The sequence below is a fragment of the Momordica charantia genome (genome assembly GCF_013281855.1).
Source record: "Momordica charantia cultivar OHB3-1 chromosome 9 unlocalized genomic scaffold, Mcharantia_2.0 BLBB01000009.1, whole genome shotgun sequence".
Classification (NCBI taxonomy): Eukaryota; Viridiplantae; Streptophyta; class Magnoliopsida; order Cucurbitales; family Cucurbitaceae; genus Momordica; species Momordica charantia.
This window is the reverse complement of record NW_028275167.1, coordinates 1,254,238-1,275,801: the sequence shown is the minus strand read 5'-3', so window position 1 is coordinate 1,275,801 and position 21,564 is coordinate 1,254,238. Positions and strand designations below refer to the sequence as shown.

Below are 21,564 nucleotides of genomic sequence, written 5' to 3'. Positions count from 1 at the left end.
TTAAATGTATTCAAGTGTCCTCTTTATATATATATATATATATTTCCAGTTGTGAAACTATAGTCTCTGTCAGCTCCGTGTAGAAAGGGAAAATTACGATGAAGTCAAGGTTGGTTAATTCTGCATTAGTCTGTTTTCAAGTCTTGTCTATTAACTTGCAACTGAAATTGTTTATAATGGCGAGGCAAATATTATTAGGCATTATTTTGATGTTCTTTGACTTTCATCGATGTTTTGGGTTTTAAATTTACTTTTCTCCTAGAAACAATTCAAGTTTGCAAGAGTTTGGGGTCTCTTGATCAAATTAGTTTAGAGATTTAAGTTTGAATCTTCGAGTGAACTTAATACTAAAAATTCTTGATGTCTCTCGAGTTTGGGCCTTGGGATGGGTGCGGGTGCCCTTGGTATGGGGAGCAGAGATTCGACTCAAAAGTTATGGAAAAAAAATTATTTTTCTCTCTTATTTAGTAGTTTATGAATGGAGATATACCAAATTATTGTTGCAAACCTTGAGATATTACTAGTGCAAGGATGAAATTGTGAGCATTAATTCAAAATTATCTTATTCATTATCGTAGGAATTATCAAAACATTTGACTCCTTAGCCATTGCAATACAATAATATATAATATATATGGTAAATGGGTCCGTTTGAAAATAAATGAATGGTTAAGTGAAGAATTATTCTCGTCAAACTTATATATGTATATATAAGTTTTTAGGATGGCGATTCAATCCGTTGTTAAAGATTTGATTGCAAAATATGCATAGACTTAAGACTATTTCCATAACAAACGAACTTCAACTTAAAAAAAAAAAAAGCTTCGATACCAAGAACCTAATTTCTGTTTTTGTTTTTTTTTTTTTGAGTTCCCGATTACAAGCATTTTGAATTTTAATACAAAATAGTAATTACTCGACAAGTTTTTGAAAGACAGCTGCCGGACTATGGAGGACACAGTCTCTGGCTTGTAATTGAGCAATTTTCTGGAAAAAGAATAATTTCTGAAGAAGTTTCTTCTACGTGACCCTTAATTTTTGATTCGTTTGAGTCTATAATCTATATGTGCAAAATATTAAACAAATAAAATAAAAGAAGGATTTGATTTTTTTTTTCTATCTTCGTTTTTTTTTAACTCTGCCCTCTCCCAACTTGCTCGAGATCCGAGGGAGTGAGGCTGTTCCCGCCGGCTCTTCTCTCTCCGCTCAAAAGCCTTTTCAATGTTCTCAATCTGGTTGTCAACGCCGACTTCATCTCTTCATCGCCGGTACAGCCGCCGGCTCCGGCGCCGGAGGAAGATGCTGAGGGCTCATTCGGAATGTCAATAGCCACAACTCCATCTGGCCTTGTGTTTGCTGAAGAAGAAGAAGTTGGAGCTTCTTCCAAGCAAACTCCTCTGGAACTGACCTGCATTTGGTTTCCCCAAAACAGAACATTCGTAGGGAAAATTGGAGACTCGATTGAAGATCCGGATTCCAAATCCTCCGCGGAATTCGATTGGGAGGGATTTAGGGCTTGGAGTGCGACTGGATTTCGGCAGAGAGGGCAAGTGGAGTTGGATTTGAACCACATATCGATACAATCCACATGGAAGCCATGGTTGCACCTCGGCAGCAGCCGAGCTCTCTCTCCCTGAGCCAGCTCCGACAGACACACAGCACATTCCAATCCCTCTTCGAAATCCGCCGCCTCGAACACCAGCACCGGAAGCGACCGGAGCACGGCGGCGTCGAGCCCTTTCCGCAGGGAATCCTGACCAGAGCCGTGGCTTGCGGCGGAATCCGGCGTGGATTCGACAATGCGGGACAAGAACCATCTGGAGTAAAGCTGGAGAACGAGAACGAAGATGATGACCAAAAAGAGGATCAAAATGGCAGCCAGCATGATCTTGCCGGTAAGCTCCATGGCAAAGGAACCTCCAAATGGCCGAGTGATCCGAGAGGTATGCTCCTCCATTGCCCGAAACGAGGAAGAGAAATAGGGATTGAGTTGTGTTTATGGTGAATTTTGTTGTTGCAGAGAAAGTGGAAGAAAAGAAAGAAGAAAGTGGAGAGTGGAGAGGTGGTTTTTGGTTAAGTAAGACAGTTGAACGAACGAACCAAAGTCGAAGTCTACCACCATTAATCCATCACGTCTTCTCTTCTCTTGACTCGGTCAGTCTTCTTTGCCTGCTTTTTGCTTTATTTTACACCAACTTAATATCATTTTTCCTAACCATTTTTAAATTCACAATTTCAATATTTCAATAAAATTACTCTAATAACTTACCTAATTCATCACATGTATCTTCAATCAAGAGATTGTAAATTCGATTTAAAACTTTGCTTGTACATATGGATGCTTTTACGAGATGAGTTTGAATTTTCTGCCTATGTTGTACTAAAAAAGAGAAAAATAGTCATTTCTCTTCTCTCTATTCCTTCCAAACAAAAATCAATTATATTTTCTCATAATTTCTTGGTATATTTCACCTCTATTCGAAACATATTTGAATATTTGGCTGAATATCAAAAACAAAATTAAAAAAGAAAAAAGAAAAAGGAAATGTAGCTTAATTTTGAAAAGCAGAGAATCAAAAAGGAAAGTAGGTTGCTTAACAGTTACTGGTAATTATTGTATAGTCTAGAAAAGTAAAAGTAAAACTAAAATTAAACAGCCTTAAACTATTTATTTATTTAATTTGTGTGGCTATCATACTACCCAGCACGCCCACATGGAACCAACCCCTTCACCTAAATTCCCTTTTCTCTTCCTTTTCAAATAAAAGAAAAACCCAATTTTAATTCTTCATTTTCACACCTATTTTCCAAATTCAAATGTAATGTTATGTTTTGATTTGATTTGATTGCCAGAAAAAAATGCTATATTTTGATTTTGAACTTTTTTTAATGTGTGTTTATTGTTTACTTTTAGTAATTGTATTTTAATATAAATCTTGCATGACATTATATTTTTAAGTTGTATTTTCTTTTTAGCCTACTGTTAGTTTCAGAAATGGATAACATACTATTTCAGTTATTTGAAGCTATTGCAAGAAGAGAATTGCAATCTTTCTTTTAATAAAATCTCATATCTTTAAAGAGATTTTGTCCTGCGTACTCATTATTAATCATAATTGAAGAAATATGATTAACTAAAGTTATTTATTTTGATTCATATATTTTATTGTCTTCATTTTACTGAAATAAACTTTTCAATTCTTTTTGCTCAGCCGAAAGATATTTTTAATCATATTATTCATTAAAAAAGGTAGATAGAGTTGAATGATCAAAACCCCATTTAAATTCTTATGTTCACTCAATTTTGATCTAACATTTATAAATATCTTATTTGAAATTTTAAATTCGTTGGTGGTCAAAATTAGATTGGACACGTATAAAGCATCTATTCAGTTTGGAGTCATTAGAAGGCAGAAAAGGGACCCTCGATACCTGCTGCTAATAGGAAGTAAAGATATAAACCGACTTGAGGAGCCCGACCTCAGGTCCGACCACCTGCCTGGGAGTTCAACAGCTGTAATTGTTAGTCGAAACGGTCCCAATGGTCTTGTCTCCCCCGCCTACCTATAAAAGGGACACTCCATCTATATCTCAGGTGTGCTATTTCCTTTGAGAACGAGTTAATACAGCTCAAGCTCGCAACTGACTTGGACGTCGGAATATTTGTTCCCTGTGCAGGTTCATTTGAGATCATCTCAACAGTTCGTCCACATTCCCTCGTGACCGACATGTGAGCTCGGCAAAAAAAAAACATCAACCAAATTTATTTACTTAAGTCTCATTTCTTTTTCTCTTTTTCTTTTGTTGTGCTCGCATGATCGCATCATTACCCATTAGAAAGGATGAAAAGTATTGATTTTAGTCCATTATCAACAATTCAACTGAAAAAGTCAATCCAGACCCCAAATATTTTCTCCTCCTACTACTCCACTTGCGAATGACTCTATGACTAGAATACTAATTGTAGGTAAATATAATGAGTTGAAATACCATTATTTTTTTAATTTTAATTTTAATTATAGAGAAATTTTTGTAACAAAATTTGATAGAAAAAAAAAAGAGTTTTGGAACAGAATGATTCAAGTCCAATAATTTTTTTTTCTTTTCTTTATATTACATAACTATTAACAATAGCATGGTATTGACTATTGAGTGGGCATGCCTCATTTTTTGGAACATGTATGTCTCTTTACCAAACCACAAGTGGGCCGCCTGGAAAGGGCCGAGCCCAACGTCCTGTCCGAGAAGCCTGCATCGTTTGGTAAGTCCATTTAATGGCCATGTCCCACGTGGAAGGCCCCATGATCATCACCTGGGTTCGTACTGCCCTGTAAGTTCTTTTCGGCTGGGCTAATTTCAGGCCCACTTTTAGATTCTGAAAGCCCTATTCACGGCCCGTGTTCTTCACTTGGGTCTTGCTAGTCCCTTGAATTGGGCCCTCTCATGGACATGCAAGTTTTGCATATGGGCTGGTTAATTTTGTAATATTTTCTAGAATGGTTAATTTTTTCGGTTTAAATCTCATTTTGGTCCCTCAATTGATAAGATTTTTCTTTTTTTTTTTTCACAAGCTTTCAAATGTTCATTATGGTCCCTTAACTTTTAGGTTTATTACATTTGTTTCTACATTTGTAAAATGTCTATCGAACTCTAAAAAAATAATTGTTATGCTCTTTATCTTTGTTTTGCATCTTACAAATGGATAATATAAATTTAGGCGAGTAGGTATTGGGTGCAAAATAATATCAACAACAGAAATAATAATTTTTTGTAAAGTTCAATGACGAGATCTAAACCTTTTTATTAATATTGTTATAACGTTGGGAAAAAAAAATCTTAAAATTTTGAAAGTGCAAGTTTTGCTTCAAACCTACTCTATTAAAGGCTAAAGCCTTGCTTTGGCACAAAGGAAGAGTCGAGGGTAGTTGGGCTGGGCCCAACAAACGTCTTATCAGATCGAAGTCCGGTGGGCCGCTTCGTTGTCGTTTTCTCCACCGACAGAGTACTTAACGAACCTTGAGATCGTATTTTAATTTCTAATTAACGGCTACTGTTTAGTAATTAACATTGCATTTCTTACCCTTTCCAGCTGTTCTGTTACTCACAGAAACTGATTTTTGGGGCGGTAATGGAGAAGTCCGATTCGTCTTCCGATGATGACGACGATCGGCAGAATCTGATCCTGCAGCATGAGATCAAGCACTCTCCTTCCCCTCGCGCCGCCGCCTTCCATGTCGGCGATGGCCTTGATCTTCGCTCCGGCTACCGTCGACATCGTTTCACCTTCAAAAGGAGGTATCTCTTTGCCATTTTTCTTCCTCTCTTCCTTATCCTCCTCTATTTCTTCTCCGACGTTCGCAGTCTCTTCTCCGGCAAGCTCTCTTCGTCCTTTGGGATTTATGATTCTCTCAGTCATCGAATGAGAGAATCTGAACTGCACGCATTGTATTTGTTGAAGCAGCAGCAGTTAGGTCTTTTGTCTATTTGGAATCAGTCGTCCAGTTCTGAATCCAATTCTACATTTAGTGTCACCTCCGATAATTTGTTGAATTCGTCCTCTCCGTTCCTCGAGGACCTCAAATTGTCGTTATTCAGGCAGATTTCGCTGAATAAAGAGATCCAAAACGTTCTTTTGTCGCCACATAAATCTGGGAACTCGTCGTCGATTGAAGTAGGCGAAGGCGACCCTGCTTTTGTTGGTTCTGGTTTCGATAGGTGTAGAAAGGTGGACCAGGACTTGTCCCGTAGACGGACTATCGAATGGAATCCGAAATCGAATAAGTATTTGTTTGCCATCTGCGCTTCAGGACAAATGTCGAATCATTTGATTTGCTTAGAGAAGCATATGTTCTTTGCGGCCATTCTTAATCGAGTTTTGGTTATTCCTAGTTCCAAACTGGATTATCAGTACAGTAGGGTGTTGGATGTAGATCACGTCAATAAATGCTTGGGTGGAAAAGTTGTCATCTCTTTTGAAGAGTTTTCCGAGATTCAGAAGAAGCACCTGCAGATCGATAAGTTCATCTGCTATATCTCAAAACCTAATCCCTGTTATTTCGATGAGGAACATGTTAAGAAGTTAAACAATTTAGGGGTTTCCACGGGCAAACTCGAGTCTCCTTGGGATGAGAATATTCAGAGGCCCAATAAAAGAACAGTTCAAGATATCGAGTCCAAGTTCTCTTCTAATGACGATGTTATTGCCATTGGAGATGTTTTCTATGCTGATGTAGAGAATGACTGGTTTATGCAACCAGGTGGTCCTATTGCCCACAAATGCAAGACCCTGATCGAACCTAGTCATCTTATTATGGTCACTGCCCAGCGTTTTATTCAGACTTTTCTGGGGAGCGATTTCATAGCTCTTCATTTCAGACGGCATGGGTTTTTGAAGTTCTGGTATGTCATCCACCCCCCATCACCAATATATGCCAAGTTAATGTTGTATGTTTCGTTTTATCTCTTAGGTAAGAAACATTATTATCACACAGCTTGACGTACTCGAAATGATCTATTATGTTTTGTTATTATTGTTTGCATTGTTCTTTCGCTTCTTGATCTGTATTCAAATCTTGTATTGATGTTCATAATACTACAACGTTTTCTCAAGTTCTGCAATTATTATTGTCTTTATTGTTATTTTCATTCACGTGGCATGCGTAATATATATGGTCATCGAGATGTGGCTCATAGAGGCGCGCTTCGTCTCAGTGTGTAATATTACAACATTCGTGCTTTGTGAAAGGCGTTGATGTTGAGGAAACTCATATTTTTTCTTGCTTATTTCCAGTAATGCAAAACGGCCAAGTTGCTTTTACCCTATTCCTCAAGCTGCAGACTGCATCACAACTGTAGTTGAACGGTCCAATTCACCTGTCATTTATCTTTCCACAGATGCTGCAGACAGTGAAACTGGACTGCTGCAGTCCCTTGTTGTAGTGAATGGAAAGCCCGTACCACTTGTAAAACGACCGCCTCGAAATTATGCTGAGAAATGGGATGCTTTATTGTACAGGCATGAGATTGAGGGAGATTCTCAGGTGACTTTTCTTTAGCAAATCAAATCTGAATGATCTTATGCAAATAAAATATGCTAAATTTATTATGCATCCTCACTCCTCACCCAGTATTGATCCTATTAGATAATTTCATTAGGCATTAGAAAATCTTCTCTGAGTGACAGTGTCGATATGGACATAAAGGACTGATAATTGATCAAGAAAATGGCTACTGATCATTGTTTATAGTTTCTGTTTACTCATTCTTTGGGCATCGAGAAGTTTTTAGTTTTTGTACTCCACTGTAATTTAGTTTCCCTTGAAGATGAAGATTATTGTAGCTAAAGAAAAGCTTTCTGGTCTCTCTCTGACTCAAAAACTCAGAGTGGGTTGTATGAGTCGCATCCCACTAGAGGTAGTGATTGGTTTCTTCGGATGCAGTCTTAAGTTTTCCTCTTAGTTCTTGAAAGAGGACAAAATTAGTATTCACACTCAAGAAATTATGTGCAAGTTGTGTATGCTGTGCTGTTCATGTGTTCTTCTAGCATTTGAATATATTACTTGCTTCTGAATTTTGATCATCATGAATTTGCCAACTAAGAGCTTACTCAATCAGGATAGATTTGTTCTGATCTTAAAAGGGGTGTTAAATCTTAGATCAACCTTTGCCACGACTTCTACATAAAGAAGTTTCTTCTTAGAGATTGAATTACTAGACGCACACACACGCGCACACACACATATTATATATAAATGTATATGCACTCGCTTATTGGGATTTTTGTTCTGAAATCATGATGAAGGTGGAAGCCATGCTGGATAAGACCATCTGTGCTATGTCGAGAGTGTTCATTGGAACATCGGGTTCCACTTTTACAGAGGACATTTTGCGTTTAAGAAAGGACTGGGGATCGGCCTCCCTATGTGATGAATATCTCTGTCAAGGTCAGAACCCAAATTTTATTGCAGAAAATGAATGAGCAACAGATTTTTTTTTTCCTTTAAACAACCGATTCTTTGATTCAATCCATTTTTAGCCATTGGATTTTGCTTTCACTTGAAATTAGTGAGCATGTATCATAGTGTAAGATCTCTGTAGAATTGGCAGTGTGCAAAAAGAGGAACAAAAAAGGGAACCAAAAGTTTGTTCAAGAGATTGAAGTGTTGTTTGTTGTAACATATTCAGCCTTTTAGTGAATGAAATAATGAATGAAGAATGCAATTGTATGACATTTCTGATTTCTGCGTCTGATTTTTAAAACCAGGTGTGATCGGTAAGTAATCCATGTCTGGCTACTTTTAATTCCTACTTTCATTTGAAATTTCAGGGAAGTTTCCTTTTCTTTACAATGAAATACCTTCACCAATAATAGGCTGTTTTCGACTCCATGTTATTCTTAAATAAGGGGCGGTTGCAAATATCACAAAAAAATTTAAGGAAAACAAATTTAACATCTACATTTTAGTTTTGTAAATATAACAATTTTTTTAGAAAAAACGGAGGTCCAATAGTAAAATGTCAAATTTATCCTCGTAGTAATGATATATATACCTTTGATATAATTATGATATGCACTAATATAATTTCTTATATAATTATATTATTTAATATTTATTGATTTACTATGGATACGTGTGATATATAATTGATATGTATTTGATATACCACTGATATAATATTGATATACAATTAATTTACTTTTGATATAACTACGATATTTACTCATATAACTTCTAATATAGTTTACCACTGATATACGTATGATATAACAATGATTTCTACTTATATAAGTTTTTATATGATTGTGTAATTTACCATTTATTTACCACTAATATAACATTGACAAATCGCAGTGATAAACTACAATTTAAATAACTGACATACCACTGAAAATTAAACATTTGATATACCTTATATCTAGTATATCAGTTACAAATATATTTAGTATATCACTAACGTACATCGAATGTACATTAGAGATACATCGATATACATAGGTATATCGGTTACAAATATATTTAGTATATCGTAAATTAAAGATACATCAGATGTATAACACGTATATCTAATATAAACGAGGGTACATCAGATGTACATTTAGATGTAGATCGTAAGTATATCAAAGATATATCAGGGTATATCAGATGGAACGTAAATCGGATATACATGATGTATATCAGATGTAATGGAATAATAAAAATTCAAATATTTACAAAATACAAAAGAGATTGAAATTTTTGTAAATATATATAAAAGTTTAGCTACCCAATACAATTTTCCTTCCTTTATCTTCTTATCAACTATTTAAAAATGTTTTCAAAATTTAAGTTAAATTAGAAAAAAGAATTATCATTATTATTATTTATTTTTCTGAAGAACATAGCTAAGAAATGGTAAAGAAAAACAAACATAATTTTGAAATACAGAAAACTTAAAATGAAATTGTCATGGCCTAAAAGTTTTAGGGTAAAAATAAAAATTAAATTAAAGGGCAAATTAGGATTTACAGTTTTGGTTTATGATCAAGCTGAACTCCATCCGCGTCGTTGCAATTGCACAGCTCGGAGTCGCAGCAGCACGTCTGTTTGTCTCTTTGAATTAAATTTCGCTCAGAAAGTTCTCTCAATATATTCCACAGACGGTTCGGAGAAAACCAGTTTCCTCATCATTTGGTTACGGATTAGGGTTTATGTGAAAGCGATTTCGTATACGAAGGAATCCTCTTCTCCGTTGGAGTTTTGGAACGATGAGAGCCAGATTGGTTGTTTTCCCAATCAGAGGAAGAAATTGGTGTTTCGGCAGATCCATTGACCCCGCGGCTTCCGATTCTGCTTCTTCTCAGACTCCTTCCACTCTCAAAGATCTCTGGATTAGAATCTCCTCGTCGTCTTCCTCCAAATCCGACGCTCACTCCAGCACTACCAGTAGTAGCAATGCGGAAATTGTTACCGATTTCATCTCTTTCAAGGTCCTCCATGTTCTTTCCACTTTCGTTTCGTTTTCGTTTCTTTCTTCCGGTGTTCGTTTTGGTCGAGTCATACATGGCGATGCCAATGTCGTTTGATTCATCAGATGAATAAAGCGTGGACTGCTCTGGAGAATGCTCCTAATGGATCGTTTAAAAACAAACTTCACGGGTAAAATCCCTCCACCGCGATTCTATTAGTCTAGGAACATCGTTACAGGTGGAATTAACTAGTGAACTCTTGTGATTTTCTGCTTACAGGATCGGATTGAAGCTTTTATCTCGAGTTAAGCCGGATGAGATATTCTTGAAGTCGATAACCAAGGATGTTACAAATGTCGAAATAACATATCCATCGAGGTTTCATCTCTTTCGCTTATTTGTTTTAGAAACATCGATTATAACGGCTTCAAACTTCCGCTTCTTCTTCTTCTTCCTTTTTTTCTTTAAATCCATTGTCCGATGTCTTTATCAACACTTGACTAGTTATATACAATCAATTCCAAAACTAGTAGAAGTAGACAAGGACTTGTTACCATTATTACGATTTGTATCACTGATTTCCTGTGACATTACAGTTTAAATCCACGGCTCGTTCGCAGGAGGTTACGGCATATTGCCCTCAGGTACATTATCTTTTTTCAATTCGCCAAGTTTAAGGCTAAATAGTGATACTTCTTTGCTTCGTTTTTCTTCTTGTGAAGTAATGTAGCGATGATTGAAGAATGTGTTATTTACTGGACCATAGTGACTTGCATGCAATTTCTCAATGGAAATGGAAAATAATGAATATGACCGAAGGATGTGGTTCCATGACAGAAATCTTAATATGATCTCAAGTCATTTTTGTTTTCAGAAAGCTATTCTTGTTACAAAAGTTAGACTATGTCCATTACTGATGTGAACTTTCTGTATCTCATGACCAGGGGAACTGCCATCCACAAGAAATACTTCTATGGTTCAGTTTCGTTGCTTCCAGTAACAAGTGCATTTACTGTATGTTTGTGTTTAGTTTGGTATATCAGCCATACATCTTCCTGCATAGTTTGTTTATCACGTCGATTTTATCATGAGTTGTATGCTTTTGACACAATATGTATTGCTACATTTCAATTTCCTTTTTATCTAATGCATTAAGGACTTCTGTTGAACTTTCTCTTTCCTGGTTTGTCTTACCATAGGTTTTACCTCTGCCAAACATTCCTTTCTTTTGGGTTTTGTTTCGCACATATTCTCATTGGCGAGCTCTGAAGGTATTTCTCTACTTGGATTTTGTTCACTTGACCCTATGGTTTTATGTAATTGTTCGAGAGTTTATTACATGTACCTAAAGTTTCTGCATTTTTTTCTTCAAATATGTACACATATGTTTCTAGGGAAGTGAAAAGCTCCTTCAATTGGTCTCGGATAGATCTTACTCGTTCAACTCATCCACCGATGGAAATAAAACCGTGCACAAAGTACGACAGCATCCAGGTTCAACATTGGTAAGTTTAAATCATTCTTACTGTTCCTCCTGTGCTTTTAAAAGTCGTGGTAACCAGATATTTTTCCATAGAGTAAGTCTTTTTTTACTGGATCAGCAGTGTGTCTCTTGCATGAGTAAGGATACCCCATTCATTGTAATCAATTGGTTAATTCATTTTGAATCTTATCTGTCCAAACCTGTAACTTTACGAATGATAAGAACGACAAATACTGTAAATAATTGGTTGATTTCTATTTTTTTAATTTCATAGGCTACAATGTGAAGGTTCCTTTGTTATTTTACATTTGACTAATTGGCATATTTTCCAATTCAATCCTTGTATCATGCTTTTAATAGATCATCCATTCAACATTAATCCCTCTTACCAAGATAACATGCATTGTGTTTTTTATCTTTTTTTTTAATAAGAAACAAACTCAGTTGCATCTTTTATAATTAGGACCTGCAGCCATCAAAGGAACTTGACAAAATTCTGAGCCAGATGGAGGGACGTGGTGGTGATACAACTGCAATTAAAGATATCTGCAAGATCTTTGATTTAAACGCGAATAATGTTTTGAAGTACAAGGATAGAATGTGATCACGATCCCATATTCAGATGGGGGGAAAAGACAAGGAGATGATGAGATGGGGTGGAAGATGATCCAACAAAATCATGGAAAACGAAATAACCTGAGCCCACAACGCTTGAACCAGTGGTGTGTTATGCTTCTCGGAATTTACATTGTTCTACAAATATAAAAGGAGAGAGTGCATGCTGCGTAGTCTGATGATCTGATCCATTCCCAGGGGAGAGGAAGGAACAAGAATCGGATCCGTCTAAGACATTCAAACCAACAAACTACACAAGTTGTTATTCTCTTCTTTATGCCATTGCCACCACATCAGATCCCGTACTGGTCAGTACCTTTGGTTACAGAAAACTATCCATAATTTTGTTTTTGTTTCTGTTTTTGCTTTTCAATTAAAATGCCACTTCTGTAATTTTAGACCTCATCCTTCCACCATATCTCAACTTATTTGTTCATTTGATTTTAAAATATCAAATAACATAACATTGAATGTCTAGACTAAGGTTTTATATATATAAATAGTTTTAACATATTTCTATTTCTCTCGACACTTTTCCTTTTTTTGAGTCTCCCACTTCCTATCCAAACTATATCTTCCTCTCTTATAAAATTTCCCCTTTGACTCTTGTCCTCTCTCTAACTTCTCTTCTACCTCCCTCCCTGTAACTTTTCTTTATCTAAAACTTCTTTTCTCGGCAATATTTTCATTCCTGTTAATTTCTTTTTTTCCTTTTTCCATATTTCTCTCTCTTAGTCTTACTCATCTTTTGACATGAAACGTATGTATCCAACTCCATTATTTAATGGATAGGACAGAGGTCTTCTAATTCTATCATTTATAGTCGAAAATAATAGTTACAAGATCTTTTTTAAACTAGATGAGAGATTCAAGTATATCTTGTTTTTACTACGAAATTCCTTCCCTCTAAATTTATGTCTATCCTAATAATTTCCGCTTTCTCCTATGAATCTCTAATCTGTACAACTCTTTCCTTTTCGCTCTAATTTCTTAACAAACGAATATCGAACTTGCATTTAACTAGAAAGCCAACAAATATTGTCTTAGTTTTATGAAGAATCAAAATAAAATATTTGTTTTTCAATTAATTTTTTTATTGTAATAATTATCCTTTTAATTTTGTTGATTTGAAGGGGAAGTCTATTCGACTTAATTTATGATAAGAGTCCAATAAATAATCAAATTAATAGGTATGGATTTCAATTTAGAGCGACTTTTAAATGATGAAAAATGGTTTTCAAGGTTATATTTGCATTCAGTTCAATAATTAAGAGTAGAGTGGTTCAGTTTTTAGAAAAGAAGTATTTAATTACTCTGTCAAGTATTTCAGTTTAAAACGTCGATGCCATTGAAACTTGTATGACAAAAAGAAGACTGCGACAAGAACAAGTAAAAATGAAATTTTACGTCACTGGCTTCAAACCTACAACGCAAGAAACTTTTCATAATTAAAAAATTGAAAGTTCACGTCACTGACTTTAGAACCGACAACAAATTATTTGAACAATAAATAAAAAATTGATTAAAAAAGGAAGCAAGAATGTCATGTTCAAACAAGTAATCTCCACCACTTATTTCTTGGGAACAAATGAACTGAGCGTTCTCTATGAAATTACTAAACCTATCGAGTTATTATGAACTCTCCACAGACGACCTAACATCAATCAATCGTAAAGTGTAATATTAACAGCTCCTGTTTGTGTTTACGCCTCAGACAGATTCCAACTTTGTATATGAAGAAGACACAAAAATAATTTAAGAAGGTAAGATTTTGGACACTTACAAACATGTCTCTTTCAGTTCCATCATCCAACCAACAACTACTGTTGAAGAAGCTGTGTCTGTGTGTTGTGTTTATGGCGTGTCCTCCCCACCTGTGCTGTCCGCTCTCGGAGACGATACATTCTCATTTCCAAATGTTCTCTTACTCATGTTTGCTCGCTGCACCAGACGAACCAATGCTTCCACCACCTCCGACATTGGAGGTCTGAATTCTGGTTCGGTCTGTTGTAAAAATAGAGCCATTGAACATCACAACTTACTATTTGAAATAAAACAGGAATGTTGACCCCGAAACTTATCGTACCTGAACGCAAAGTGCAATCACATCCGCAAATCGGGAGAGAGATTTAACTGGATACAGCCCTTTGAGTTCTGGATCAACCATTTTGGCCAAAGCATCGATGTCATGAAGCTGGGGTGTCGCCCATCGAACCAAAGACTGCTCCGACCTCGCCCTTGAACTGTTTGTTTGGAAATGTATCACGATATCAGTATGGAATTATGACAAACCGACTGAACTAATGTTTTCTCTGTTTCTTTTAAACTAGACCACGCATAAAACTTTCATAAAGATCTCCCAAAGGAATTTTCATAAACAAAACCAACACAACATATTCGAAGTGCATTAAAGTTCACCTATCGAATGGTTTGCGTCCAGTCAGCAGCTCCAACATGACTACTCCGAAACTGTAAACATCGCTTTTCAGAGTATACTGGCCAGACATGGTAACCTCAGGGGCAGTGTATCCTGACCTTGCATTGTGATCCAGTGCCTGCAAATATTGTAAAATATGAGTTCATAATCATCACTGTTTCATCGTGAGACATGGATGCTTAACTTATTCAAGTATCCCAACCAATATATATTTTTCTACAACTTCACAGTTCTCATGCTATGAAATGCCATAGAACCCATCTTAAAATTGTTCTGTTCCACTACTAATGATTCTTACTAAGATCCCTCACCTTTTGCATTTATACGTTTGTTAGAAGATCTTTCAGAGACTTGATTGCTACAGATATTTGTTCTTAAAGACATCAAGAACCATATTGAAATAAACATGGAAAGAATAAGGTAGACATCAAACTAGTGTGTATTTGTATATTGAAGTATATAACAACATGACTCGGTAAAAATAAGATTCATTAAGTTCGAGATTGACCTGATCTTCATTTGGCACAAAGCTTTCCAGTCCAGAATCAGAAAGGTGGGGGCTGAGTTCGGCATCCAGCAATATGTTAGCAGACTTGATGTTTCTATGAACAAGTGATGGGGAGCAAACTTCATGAAGATACCTGAAAAGTTCCTTGATAAGTACCATCATCGTATCTAACGAATGAGCAATTAGTCATAATACATTACAAATTATTTTCCCATTAGACCTCTATTTGCCATTCGTGCTCAAACCCAATTAGTTTTACTCATCCAGAATCAAGAACTTGCCTAATAAATAGAAATCAAATTGATCACTTCTAATATTTTTAAGCAGAAAATCCATAACTTCACTAATTAACCCCCACACACCCACCCTCAAAAACTGAACGAAAAAGATAAATAATCTATTGCAAGCCCCATTGATGCCTACAAACTGGTAATATTTCAAGAGTCATTTAACAAGGCTTGGCGCCAACATACTCTAATGCACGTGCTGTTCCCAGAGCAATCTTAACACGGGAATTCCATATCAATGGCTTGTTGTATTCATCTGATAGATGCAAGAAGTCATAAAGCGAGCCATTTTTTTGGAACTCATACACAAGCAAATGCTGCCCATGCTCTGAGCAATAGCCCACAAGCTCAGTTATATTGGGATGGTGTAACTGGGAGACTTTTGAAACAATCTCAGTGAAATCTTCAGATAATTCCCTAGGTAGTGCAGACGAGTTTATTTTTTTCACGGCAAGAATCTGCATTGCAGAACATCAGAAAAAATAATAGATGAGTTCTCAAAGCACCAGAAGCAGTTTGAAAGAAAATAAATCAGACATAAAGCCAGCTGCCTTGATCTGAGTTAAGGCTAGTGTGTGATGTAGTATCCACGTGTGATTTTTGGATCGGCATATACAATGTGAGCACGAAATCTATCATTGGATATTATATTTTTCTCATATAGTTTGACACGAAGAATTAAGTTAGGGAGTAACCTTCCCGTCATCAAACTCAGCCCGATAAACACGTCCAAACGATCCTTCACCAAGAAGATTTTCAACATTGAAGCTGCCTGTAGCCATTTGCAGGTCTGCTATTGAATATGACTTTACATTGATAGGAGCTGCACTAGCCTTCTTGACAACGGCTCGTTTCGAGAAATCGTCTTCATCAAATGATTTATGACGATCAATAGGTGGGGGCTTAAGATTAATTGCAGCAGAAGTGTCAAATGTTGTTGGAAAAAGTGTGGAGGAGGTCTCTTCCGACTTCGTTTCTGCATTACAATGTTTCAAAGTGTTAAAAGTACATTTAAATGGCATTAATTCCAATTTTACAGGATCGTATAAAAACAGACAAGAAGTAAACATCAAATTCAAGATCATGGACCAGCAAAAGACTGGAAAGAAATATTTGTCCTATGACACCCTAAAATTGGAAAATTTTGGTTTATTTTGTGCACCAAACATCAAGCTGAATAGATATGGAAACCGGGAACTCTGTGAACTGAAAACTCACATGTTCTTTCTTGACCATCTCTATCACACTATAATCAAATTATTTTGTCTCATATTCTAATCAAATAAATGTAATCATTTTAACTCGGGCAGTGCTGAAGAATATATAGAATATTAAAAATAACGACATTGTAAAAAATAATCTCAATGCGTAAGATGACCTTGTGCTGCGTTCATTTTAAGAGGTTGCAGGGGTTGGTTATCAAGCTTTTCAATGTCTGTAGATGATCTCTTTGATTTCCTCCTTACAAGGAAGAATGCTACTATAGCTCCAACGACAAGCACAGAGATGATAATTCCTGCAATGCCACCACCACTAATTCCTGATTTCTCGCCTTCACCAGAACCACCATTTGATGGACTATTGCTACCAGAATTTCGATTTCGGTTCCTTCTGGTGGCTGGAGGCGTACCAGGTGGAGGAGGAGGTGCAGGACCTGAGCTGAAGGAGTTCCCATTTGTCCTGATAAAATTGACAAATCATATTGAAGCCTAATGGAGTCATAATCTGGTATTTGATTAAAAGAAAACTCCAGCCAGCGATAACATCAGATATACTCACTGCAGATTGATGTTCTTCAGTAGTTCGGGGATCCAGCCAGTGAAATGGTTATTCTCAACATTCCTTAAAAATATAAAAACCAATACATTCAATAAGAGCCAAAAAGATGCATCTCTTCCATGATAAATTAAATACTTTAAACTCACAGGTTGTCAAGAGGAAGATTTGCAAGGACATCGATTGTTCCAGTGAACTGGTTATTTTGCAAATACCTATTCAAAAGTCGAGCAACAGAATCAGAAAAAAAAAGTACACTACTTTTTAGGTGCTGAGTACTGTAGGATCTAATTTGTTGAAGACTTACATGGTGCTGATGCCAGAAAGGGAGCTAAAACTCTGAGGTAGGTTGCCAGACAGAGAATTGAAAGACAGATCCCTGATTGTAATACAAAACTTCTATAAATAGTCACCAGGAGGACTAAAATAAAGACGAACGTTTCCATACTTCATCGTGAAGAATATATTTCAGCAAGAAGTGAAAAGACAATACATGATAGGTATCATTGTAAATTTCTCATTGTATAACAAAGTATACTATGACTACTTTCAATTTGTCCAGTTTCTGGATGAAAATATCATTAAATAGAGTGGGAATAGAATTCAGCAGGTGAAAGCAAAATTTCAAATTTGCTTGGCCCACCAAGAAGAAAAATGTGCATACAAGCAATGGAAACAGGAGCCAAATATGGGAGAACATTAAAAAAAAAAACTTTGGCTTAACAATCATAAGTCGGTTCAAATCAGCATCTGAAACAAATAAGAAGGGGAAGATATCTCACAATGTGGAGAGGGAAGTAAGCTGCCCAAACATATCAATCAGTGGATCCTGAAGCTGATTGTGACTGATATTTCTACAATTCCAATGAATGAGGAAAAACATTTAATAAAAGCCAAAGTCTTTGGTAAAACAAACATACCAATCAATGGGGAAATAATTGCTTACAAGTATTGAAGTGTAGTCATCAAGGAGACCGAATAAGGGATGCCTTTATTGAAGTTGTTACGAGCAAGATTTCTGCAGATAGAAGAATGGGTATGAGAATGTCATGTAAATCACGGTCCCTGAACACAAATGCAATTATTGAACCCAAGGTACGCTTCATATTCTACAACCCATTCAAACAACCCACAAGCTTAAGCTTTTGGGAGATGACTTCGTCATAAAAATTTGTCTGTGATTCTTTTGTTTAAAACCTTGCTATCCTTGATTATTAATTTCCTGTGGTGATCATACACTTCTCTGTCGTATGAACTTGATATTGGACCTTTGGAACACAGGGTTAGACTCATTTCCTAGTAAGTAGCAGAAGCTTTAGATTGTGGACAGTTCATAACTTTATGTCAAACATAGCAGAAACAAAAACAAAGTCCCAGAAGCATACAATCTATGCAGGTTTGGTGGAAGTTGGTAGACTATCTCGCCCCCAATATTGTTATTGCTCACATCTCTGCAGCACCATAAAATTAACCGCACATCAATAGGAAGTAGAGAAGAAACTATTTGAAGTCCAGAATAAGGCTATTGACCTTACAGATTGGTTAACGATGTCAAACTTGAGAGCTGGTATCCGAGCGATCCACTGAGCCCGAGGCCAGATAAGTTTCTGACAAAAAGGAATGCAACATTAATCAGCATCAATGTCATATCAAATGGGAACATATACACAGAATAAAACTTACATTTCTGTAACCCGTGAGCCAGAGCAAGTAACCCCCTTCCATGATTGTCCACATGGATCATCGCCATTTGCGTTCCACTGGGTTAGCTGAGACGGGGAGTTTAAGCTGGTGTACAAAACTCTTAAAGCAGAGGCTGTATATCAAAATTGCCAGAAGTAGACAAGCCATTCAGAATGAGGAACAGAATTTTACACTAGATTTGTGCGAATAATGACTGCAATCAGTAGTCAAACACCCACATCGCTGAAGTCAATCAGTGTCGCAACTTCTGTTTCGTCTCATAAATCCATTTCTGTTTCGTCTCATAAATCCAAAAAAAAAAACTATTTTCATTTCAAAGAAGTACAAAAATCTTCAAATTCGGAAGAATCTCTGTAATGTACTGCAAACGATATGCAGGTGTGGAATGACGCAGAAGACCCAGAGGAGAGATACAGGAAAACAGCTACGGAAAGATATGCAATCTACAAGAATCTAACCATGTGGAAGTAAAGAAGAAATGCACAGAAAACAATAGTAGAAGCAAAGCCAATAGTGAAAAGGAAGCTGCAGATAGCAGAGAAAAATAAGGGAGCTGACCATCTGCTGGATCTGTGGCTCCATTGATGAAGCTGGGCTTCAATCCCAGAATGCAAAGAATGATGAGAAATACCAGCTCCGTCCACCTCCAATTCATCTTCTTCTCTCTCCTCCCTAAACCCACCTTCCTTCCTTCTGCCAACAACAGAAATGAGAGCCTCAAATCGGTAGCCTCTTTTCCTGAATCTCTCTCTCTCTCTCTCTCCTGTGAACTTGAAAAAAGTTTATCTATTTCTTAACACTGTGTACAGCCACGCCGAAGTGAAGCTGGCAGGCACGATTAGCCAGGAAGAATCAAAAGCCAAGCTGTCTGTTTCTATCACAATTTTCCTTTAGTTTATTAATATAAAAATATTTTTTTGTATGCTAAAATTTTTTTTATATGTAGGAGCAGGTGAAAAGACAAAAGTGGCCCTGGTAGGTGTAAGTAATCTACTTTGGATCGCAAAGAATCGTGATCATATGGAAACAAAATTTCAAGAAAAGAAAGCGGAAACGGTCTCTTTCAGAGCGATTTCAAGCCTTTGATTATCTAACACTTGAATTTACAAGGGTTTTTTTTGTCAAAGGTTAGGTGTATTACACGTAAAAATTGAATCTCACAATTGAGATCAAGATACAAGAATAAAAAGAGATCCTATCAATAATACATCAAAAAACCAACATAATTAAAGCAGATAAATAACATCAAGAATAGAAAAATAACAACTTATTTATGAAAATAAATTTCAAGCATACTCTATGAATGGTCGGAATCTAGAAGGAGAACCTAAACATTACTCAACATCAGGAGGTAAAATAATTAGAACCAAACTGGCCAGGATAAATTTACACAATTATAAATAAAAATGTGAATTGACAAAGTTGTGTTTCTAAATCATCTAGGCCTTCGAATCAATAAAAACCAGACCAACAACTATTGGTATTAACATTAATAATTCCACATTTAATTTCAACCACCATTCATAAATCAATGTCTTGGTTGGGAAATAAGTAATAATTGTATTAATCAATCACCTCATTGGTCTCCCCATTAAAAAAAAATTAGGTTCCAAATTTTATATTTTGCCTTCTTTATTAACGTTATCCTATTTTTTTGAACTCCACAGCTGGTGCTACACCATTACCGTTGGGCTTGTGAAAGTCAAATTGAAACCGATACAATTAGGAGGAAAAAAACTCAAACTGGAGCCAAGGAAGCATCCAAATTCTTTTATTTTCTTTTATTTTCCCAAAATAAAAATGTTTATATTTGTACATGACTATATTAATAATCGTTGTTGTTTAGTGAATTAATTTATAATTTTTAATAAGCCACTGATTTTGGATTTGAAAATTTTTAAAATTTATAAAAGTTAGAATCATTTGTTAGCAAAATGTCACTCTCTTAAACCATTAAGTAATATATGGGTTGGGTGTAGTGTGCTACATGTTTCTTTCATTGTTTGTTAGAACAGAACTTGGATGGAAGTGGAAGGCAAGGTCAGAGCCTAACGCCTCAGATACCATTGCCCAACGGCAAAGCATCTAGAATTTTGATCAATATATCTTTAATTTTTTATAATTATTTGGTGTCTGTAATGTTAGAAAACAAACATTAAATCCTTAATAATCTATTCATAAAAAATTAGATCAAATCAATGAAACGAACAGTATAAACTATTCTCTTATGATGGGATAAAATTATAGATATTGAAGGTTACATTTTAAAAAACCTAGAAATTAAATCATAACAAAAACACAGCCCAAAATATTACCATAATCGATCGAAAAGCAGAAACTAAGAACATATTTTAACTTTGGAAACTTCCATCGCTGGGACATCCTTTTTCCTCTCACTTCACTCTATTTGTTTCTTTGGGTCAATACTCGGTTTACGTCATGTCGTATTCAATCCCAGAGTTCAACTTCTCTATTGACAGTAATTTCCTTTTAGTACATTTTGAATCACTGAAAACTGCTTCAGACAATAATACCTTACTAAAACAAAATGATTGCAATTGCAATTATAAAGTTATCTTCCTCTCACCTCCTTCTGGTTGCACCCACTTGCTCAAAATGCCACTAAATATTTGTCCTTTTCCAAACCTCAATTGACAATAAGTTTAATTCAACTCCAAGTTAAAAGGCCAAACCAAGTCCAATAAATATACATTTAGAACAGCAGGTGCATCATGGGACAAAACACTTCAGCTATGATGCCAAAAATTCTTGAAGGGGGATAGACACGGTATTTTCACATACTTGGCT

At 35.9% G+C, this 21,564-nt stretch overlaps 4 protein-coding genes across 6 annotated transcripts; 2 read left to right on the top strand and 2 right to left on the bottom strand.

Moving 5' to 3' along the window:
• Positions 1-823: 823 nt before the first annotated feature.
• LOC111016097 (RING-H2 finger protein ATL3-like) lies at positions 824-1,957 on the bottom strand. The gene has a single exon (XM_022291379.2). The coding sequence runs from the start codon at positions 1,955-1,957 to the stop codon at positions 1,133-1,135; it is 825 nt and encodes a 274-aa protein (XP_022147071.1). The 3' UTR covers positions 824-1,132.
• Positions 1,958-5,034: 3,077 nt separating this feature from the next.
• Positions 5,035-8,230, top strand: LOC111016087 (O-fucosyltransferase 36). Its single transcript, XM_022291370.2, has 3 exons — positions 5,035-6,399; positions 6,791-7,040; positions 7,802-8,230. The coding sequence occupies exons 1-3, from the start codon at positions 5,129-5,131 to the stop codon at positions 7,976-7,978; spliced, it is 1,698 nt and encodes a 565-aa protein (XP_022147062.1). The 5' UTR covers positions 5,035-5,128; the 3' UTR covers positions 7,979-8,230.
• Positions 7,802-12,521, top strand: LOC111016104 (K+-H+ exchange-like protein). 3 transcript variants are annotated; one of them, XM_088116950.1, is made up of 9 exons: positions 7,802-7,943; positions 9,638-9,967; positions 10,072-10,136; positions 10,226-10,324; positions 10,543-10,590; positions 10,891-10,960; positions 11,146-11,217; positions 11,341-11,451; positions 11,893-12,521. In XM_088116950.1, the coding sequence occupies exons 2-9, from the start codon at positions 9,746-9,748 to the stop codon at positions 12,031-12,033; spliced, it is 828 nt and encodes a 275-aa protein (XP_087973076.1). In that variant the 5' UTR covers positions 7,802-7,943; positions 9,638-9,745; the 3' UTR covers positions 12,034-12,521. The 3 variants fall into 3 exon arrangements, with proteins under 3 accessions (XP_087973076.1, XP_022147092.1, XP_022147084.1); XM_022291400.2 differs by lacking the exon at positions 7,802-7,943 and having other exon boundaries at positions 9,606-9,967; positions 11,902-12,521; XM_022291392.2 differs by lacking the exon at positions 7,802-7,943 and having other exon boundaries at positions 9,606-9,967.
• A 1,066-nt stretch (positions 12,522-13,587) lies between these two features.
• SRF7 (STRUBBELIG-receptor family 7) lies at positions 13,588-19,587 on the bottom strand. The gene is made up of 16 exons (XM_022292946.2): positions 19,315-19,587; positions 18,736-18,868; positions 18,588-18,659; positions 18,438-18,503; positions 17,999-18,070; positions 17,835-17,906; positions 17,360-17,431; positions 17,202-17,267; positions 17,056-17,118; positions 16,655-16,956; positions 15,972-16,252; positions 15,463-15,734; positions 14,990-15,122; positions 14,463-14,599; positions 14,131-14,287; positions 13,588-14,048 (listed from the first exon to the last, which is right to left on the bottom strand). The coding sequence occupies exons 1-16, from the start codon at positions 19,409-19,411 to the stop codon at positions 13,899-13,901; spliced, it is 2,145 nt and encodes a 714-aa protein (XP_022148638.1). The 5' UTR covers positions 19,412-19,587; the 3' UTR covers positions 13,588-13,898.
• Between the last annotated feature and the right edge of the window lie 1,977 nt (positions 19,588-21,564).

Coding starts and splice junctions, on each gene's coding strand:
- LOC111016097 (XM_022291379.2), bottom strand. CDS start 1,957: ATGGAGGAGCATACCTCTCGGATCACTCGGCCATTTGGAGGTTCCTTT.
- LOC111016087 (XM_022291370.2), top strand. CDS start 5,129: ATGGAGAAGTCCGATTCGTCTTCCGATGATGACGACGATCGGCAGAAT. Junction 6,400..6,790: donor CATGGGTTTTTGAAGTTCTG/GTATGTCATCCA, acceptor GCTTATTTCCAG/TAATGCAAAACGGCCAAGTT. Junction 7,041..7,801: donor AGATTGAGGGAGATTCTCAG/GTGACTTTTCTT, acceptor ATCATGATGAAG/GTGGAAGCCATGCTGGATAA.
- LOC111016104 (XM_088116950.1), top strand. CDS start 9,746: ATGAGAGCCAGATTGGTTGTTTTCCCAATCAGAGGAAGAAATTGGTGT. Junction 10,591..10,890: donor TTACGGCATATTGCCCTCAG/GTACATTATCTT, acceptor TCTCATGACCAG/GGGAACTGCCATCCACAAGA. Junction 11,218..11,340: donor CTCATTGGCGAGCTCTGAAG/GTATTTCTCTAC, acceptor ATATGTTTCTAG/GGAAGTGAAAAGCTCCTTCA.
- SRF7 (XM_022292946.2), bottom strand. CDS start 19,411: ATGAATTGGAGGTGGACGGAGCTGGTATTTCTCATCATTCTTTGCATT. Junction 18,071..18,437: donor CCACCAAACCTGCATAGATT/GTATGCTTCTGG, acceptor TTCTATCTGCAG/AAATCTTGCTCGTAACAACT. Junction 15,735..15,971: donor CTGAGTTTGATGACGGGAAG/GTTACTCCCTAA, acceptor TCTGCAATGCAG/ATTCTTGCCGTGAAAAAAAT.